The sequence below is a fragment of the Galeopterus variegatus genome, unplaced genomic scaffold (assembly GCF_000696425.1).
Source record: "Galeopterus variegatus unplaced genomic scaffold, G_variegatus-3.0.2 Scaffold13693, whole genome shotgun sequence".
Lineage (NCBI taxonomy): Eukaryota > Metazoa > Chordata > Mammalia > Dermoptera > Cynocephalidae > Galeopterus > Galeopterus variegatus.
This window is the reverse complement of record NW_007739804.1, coordinates 1-6,276: the sequence shown is the minus strand read 5'-3', so window position 1 is coordinate 6,276 and position 6,276 is coordinate 1. Positions and strand designations below refer to the sequence as shown.

General features: G+C 35.0%; 1 protein-coding gene across 1 annotated transcript; it reads right to left on the bottom strand.

Annotated features, from left to right (window-relative positions):
• Positions 1–5,556: 5,556 nt before the first annotated feature.
• Positions 5,557–6,273, bottom strand: LOC103581688 (olfactory receptor 5D18-like). Its single transcript, XM_008563465.1, has one exon. It carries the CDS (start codon positions 6,271–6,273, stop codon positions 5,557–5,559), a length of 717 nt encoding a protein of 238 aa, XP_008561687.1.
• Between the last annotated feature and the right edge of the window lie 3 nt (positions 6,274–6,276).

Sequence of the window (6,276 nt, the reverse complement as noted above, 5' to 3'; positions counted from 1 at the left end):
GGTTTCTGTTTGTCCAAATCTAAGAGTTAGTCCTGAAAACAAAAATATTAAGGAAACTATGTAAATAGGAAGCTTGGTTGACCACCCTCAGTAAGCCTGGAATATGAAGCCCAATGTCATTCAGAACTTACATGTTTATTATCCAAGATATGCTAAATGCCTAAAGTTTTAGAGGATTCTACCAACTGGTAAACTTTCTAAGGAAAAAAATACAATTACTGAATTAAATGTTCTCATATCGTTTTTAATATTTACAAATATGGTAATATGAGGTCAAAACATTTAAGGTCATCTTAAATCAAATCTTCATTTAGTCCTATTGTCTTTCCTTCAACTTTATAATTTCATAAAATGTTTCCCTTTGATAATATGATGACTGATTATATCAGCCCTGTAATTATAAAAATCAGAAATTTCTAAATAAATGGATTTTTGCAATGTATATTTTCACAGTGACATTAAATATCAACAGCCCTAACACTGAACATATGTGCCTCTATCAGTACTTTGTAGCATCTTTGTTTGTCTGATGGACACAGTGAATGTGATATCAAAACATGTCATAATTTATTTTTTTCCATATACTTCTCCACTGAGTGAGTTTCTTCCTCATTGCTAGAGGATGAATAAAATGCAGATAAAGACCAATCTACACATCTATGACTGGTGCTGGGATCCTCAGATTCCTAGCTATGCCTCTATTCCTCTACACCAAACCCTGATCCTGTTTCTTTGTTAATAATCATACTTTGTGAGCCAACAAGACACTCTAAATCTATGGGAAATATTCCAATGACAGGATTTGTGCCACAGAGATATACTAGGAAGCAGCATCAATATGAAACTCACGAGAACAGAATTTAGGAAAACTTTCTCACCCTGGAATAACTAAATATAGTAAAGACTCTGACCTAGAAGCTTCCTTTGCCTAGGTCTCTATCTTCCCTCTCCCTTCTAGTTAGCTACGTTATTCATTTTGCCCCTGTTGCCTGTAAAGGAGAAGGATTAAAAACTTGAGGTAGTATGGGACTATGGAGACATCTCAGGAGAAAACAGAAACAAAGAATCATTATATTTTGCTAATCTGTGTCTAACACCTCTCAGATTCTACCATACCAGGAATCTCTTGTTCTGTCATTTCTGACAAGATTATCTCTCATCACACACCGAAAGAAATAGTTTCCAGACGGTCTGTCAGTAAAGATGTCAGATCATATGCAGTCCCCCTACCTGTTTCTATACTCGTGAGTATGATTTTTTTCCTTACTTGAACATTTCATTTTTTAAAATTTTAAGCTAATGTTAAATTTATTTTAATGGATCTTATGTCCCAAATGCTGTCTTTGCATTGCATGTAAAAGTTTCTATATCTTTGAGTCTGGAAAATATGATTGCTAAAATTTACCCTGTAGTTTTTATGTTTGTTTGTTCCAACTTCGTTGTTATTACTGGTCTCAGGGGTCAGTTGTTTCCTGTCTTATAATCTTAACTAAAGCTGGTCTCTTTTATATATTTATTTATTTTTTACTAGAGAGTCTATTTCATCCTTGTTTATTTCATTTTACTTAAATACCCGTGTATTCTACCTTGACTATTCCTCCAAAAATTAACAGACATAAGAAAATACACACTCCCAAAATTCTCAGAGCTCGTCTACTTTCCCACCTTGGGTACTTGTTTTCCCGGGACTGTTATTGAGAACCTTAGCTAAGCCAGGCTGTCTAATACAGAGTTCTTAGAAAAAGTGCACTTTCTGTTCCTTGCACTCTCACTTATATTTCTCAAAATACAGCTCTAAAAGGTGAGATTCCTTCCTCCCAATTTGTTCTCTAGATGGAAATTAATATCAATCTGTCTTTAGAATCTTAACACAAACCTGCTAATGGAAAATGGAGGGCCTCTCTTCATTGGGAATTATGTGTGGGTTCTTAAATCTATAGTTACAACCTTGGAGATATGAGCCCTAGAGACTATCTATTCCCCCATTCTCTTGAGGTCACAAATAAACATTTAAAATATATATATATATATTTATAGCAGCATTAAGGTTACTTCACATAAAACAATTTATGCTTTAAAGTCACATTCGCCAGCCATCTGATCACTACCACACCCTCCTACAGTTCTAAAAATATATATGAATGTAAGAATCATCATCATGAAATATTGTTTGAGTGACTATTATTTGCCAGGCATAACCCTCTTCCTCCATACCACATACCCTGAACATACTGAAGAATTGTGAAGTTCCAGCTTTCAGGTCATCATCATGACTCATCGAGAGTTAAGGCAAATGTATTTAAAAAGTAAACATTCAAATGATGAATTATCTAATCCCTGTTAAATCTCTGTCCAGGTATCCCTCTTTTTCCCTACTGTTTCCTATTCTGACCTCATTACTATTCCTTGTGTTCTTTCTAGAAGTGCCTTCTATGACAGGGATTCTTTCCTTTAAGTTTTTTCCCAAATGCGTCTTTTTGGTGATATCTTCCATGAACACACCATGGTATTGCAAGGGTTTCCCTACTACCCAACTTTAGTGGCTAAAGTAATTAACATGATTAAAACATTTTTTAAAATCTTTATTCAATGCATTATTTTTTATATTGTTAGTTCCCTCTGCTAGAAAGAAAGCTTCAGGAAAGCAGGTATTTTTCATTGTTTTGATCCCTGATATATTCCAAACTTTTTCGTCAGTAACTAGCACAAAGTAAGTATAACATGAATATTTTTTTTGAATGACAAATATGACTCTCCCGATAGCTGGGAATTGAGTCAAATCTACCAGAACTTTGGAAAATTAAAGAGCAGAGTGATGATAGATCACAAACACAAAGGAGGTCTGGGTGTTTTATTAGCACCACACTCTCCTGAGTGAGCAACGGGCCGGCCCGTCTGGGTGTTTTAATAAGAAATGATTATTTACAGAAAGTATGTACAATTGTAATTTGTCAGTTAAAATTAAAAAGTAGGCAACAAAAGTAAACAAAAATCAAATCTTCAATATACTGGATTTCCTATAACTATTTAGGCTCACAAAAATAGAAATATTTAATTTTCAAAATCAAGACAGTCATGGTGGAATAACTTGTAAATGCAAATGAATATCACAAATATTTTTCTTTATAAAACCTTAAAAGTAGCTTCACCAAAGATATATCGCATCTGCTCATTAAGTAAACATGTTTCCAAATCAACTATATCCAAGGTTATGCTATTGACATGTGAATAATAAAGAAATTAATAACATTAATACTCTTCATTCAAAGGATATATAATATTTCTGTATTAATAAACATCATTCAGCAAGAACTGTTTGAACATTATGTATTCATTAATCAGAATTAAGAATAGCTTCTATTTTGTTAACATTACATTCCGGCACAAGAACCAGAGAAAGAAAGCTGAGTACATAATAACAATATGTAATTACTCATATAGTTACTCATTTTTCATTAAAAATATTTATGAAAAGCTACTCTGAGGCTGTTATTATCTTAGGTAATGGGAACAGGAAAGAGAATGTCTCTTTGTCCATCAGGTTTATATTTAAAGGAGGGTTAAAAATCAAATAAATATGAAATAGTTTGCCAGTCATGATAGCTGCCAAAGATGACACTGGAGGTGACAGTTTAAGTAGGAACATCAGGCAAAGTCACAGTGAGGTGCTATTTGAGCATCGCCCATTGTGAAGTGAGATAATTAGCTATTCAAATAAGTGGGAAAAGTGTGTTGAGCTTGGGGAAAAGCTTAGAGTAAATACAACTTATTTTCAAATAGATGGTGGCTTTTGAATGCATCCCAGCAGCTCTGCAGTATGTCGTGATGTTCTGCACTTTCCAAATCTCCACTAAAATACAACATTTATATTGCAGGATGACATTAGTTATGATAGAAATTAAAGAAGGAAACCTGCTTTGGTATATCTGTGCCTATACGTTAAAGCTGTATTTATGCCACTAAGTTGGTATTTCTCAGAACAATAGTGGAATGAGAACGGCAGTGGTAGAGTGCTCTGTAGAAAGCTTTCACTGAGAAATTGCTGACATGTAATATAATTTTAGGTCTGCAAAATTAACCTGGGGTGATATAATCAGGAAAGTTTTATCAATGTAAATGTAAACCTGTAGGTTTGTAAACATGGTCATATTTTAAGTATATTGCATTTATCTATCAATCCACTTTCTAAAACAACTCTCACTAATAGCTTATAAAAATAGTGCAAACATTTGTAAAAGAAACATTTGATTAAACACCCATGCCAAATTTGAACCTGACAAAAATAATGTATTCTTAATTATTATTTAATATCCAGTCCATGCTTAAATTGTCTCAAAAACATTTTTTTTCCTGGTTGTTTGAATCCAATCAAACTAATTTGGTTGTTATATTTAAGTTTATTTTATTATGTAACAGTTTTCTGTGTGGGAGGTTGTGTGTGTGTGTTCAGGTAATTTTTTCAGGAAAAAAATGGACCATTTGTGGAATACTCCATGCACTGTATTCGGCTCATTTCTTCATTTGGTGTCATTAAACTTGTTTCTGCACCAATGTTTTTAAGCTAATTTTCAGATCAAAAATCTTTATAAGTTCAGGTTCATTCTCTTAGTTTCCTTTTTTTTTTTTTTCTCCTTAGCTTCTTTTAGACAAGTATTCTACCTAGGAGATTCAAGCTGCTGTCAGTTTCATCCGTTTGGGAGGTGCATGTTAACTTGGTTTTCAACTTTTAGTGATGTTCATTATGATCTTCATATTCAGGTAGTGTCATTTGATTACTTTATTGATTGATTGATTGATTGAAGCTTAATTGATTGTACATACAAGGGCGGCACAGCATTGAATGTCTGTGCCTCTATGTAATATGTAATGCTCAAATCAGGATAATTAGTACACTCAACATTACACAATGTAATCATCTTTTTGTGGCACTTTACCAGTTTCTCAGTATACCACCCTATCTTTCTTTTCACCTCTGATGGAGTATCTTGTGTTCTTTCCTTTCAAGAATTCCATGAATTATTATGATTGTTCTGTCTTTGTTTGTTTCTTCATTTTTTTAAAAATCTCACTTAAAAGCGAGGAAATGTATTTCTCTTTCTGTGAGAGACTTATTTCATTTAAAATAATTTTCTCTAAGTTTATCCATTTTGGAACAAATGGCAGAATTTAATTTTTTTTGTGGATGAGTAGTATTCATTACACACACACACACACACACACACACACACACACACCATTTTCCATATTCAGGCATGCATTGTTTGGAATCTAGGTTGGTTCCAACTCTTTACTATAGAACTGCAAGAAACATGCAAGTACAGTTATCACTTTGACATGATTTCCATTTCTGAATGTACACTAACGAGTGATAACTGAATATAGTAAAAGACTCTGACCTAGAAACTTCCTTTGCCTAGGTCTCTATCTTCCCTCTCCCTTCTAGTTACCTATGTTATTCATTCTGCCCCTGTTACCTGTAAAGGAGAAGGATTAAAAACTTGATGGCACTACGGAGACATCTCCGAGAAAACTGAAACAAAGAATCATTATATTTTGCTAATCTGTGGCCACTTTGACTGTGTGTCTGGAGTTTTTGGAGTTGGGCACACAGTAGAGGAAGAGGATGGTCCCGTGGAAGATGGTGATGGCGGTCAGGTGGGAGGCACAGGTGGAGAAGGCTTTGCGGCGCCCACTGGCTGAGCGCATCTTGAGGATGGTGACAACAATGAACACGTAAGACGTGAGGATGATGAGCAGTGTGCTTATCTCATTAAAGGTGGCAAAAATGAAAAGAAGTAACTGGTTGATAAAAGTGTCAGAGCAAGAGAGGGAGAGCAGTGAGGAGGACTCGCAGAAAAAGTGGTTGATTGTGTTGAAGCCATGAAAAGATAATTTTAAAACATAGCATGTGAGTATCAAGGAACATGCCACTCCCCACGCATATGAACCCACCACCAGCATGGCACAGAGTTTCTGGGAGATGACAACTGTGTAGAGCAGAGGGTTACAAACAGCCACAAAGCGGTCATATGCCATCACAGCTAATAACAAAGATTCAGCCACCACAAAGGCACAAATAAAAAAGAATTGTACTGCACATCCTGAAAATGAGATGGTTCTGTCTTTGACCACTAGGTTCACCAGAGTCTTGGGGGCAATGGTAGAGGAATAGCAGAAATCCACAGACACGAGGTGGCTGAGGAAAAAGTACACTGGGGTGTGCAGTTTGGGGTTCGTTTTGATGATTATGATCATCCCAAGATTCCCTACCATAGT

What these genes read in the sequence shown, in the direction of transcription:
- LOC103581688 (XM_008563465.1), bottom strand. Translation starts at nt 6,273, where the DNA reads ATGGTAGGGAATCTTGGGATGATCATAATCATCAAAACGAACCCCAAA.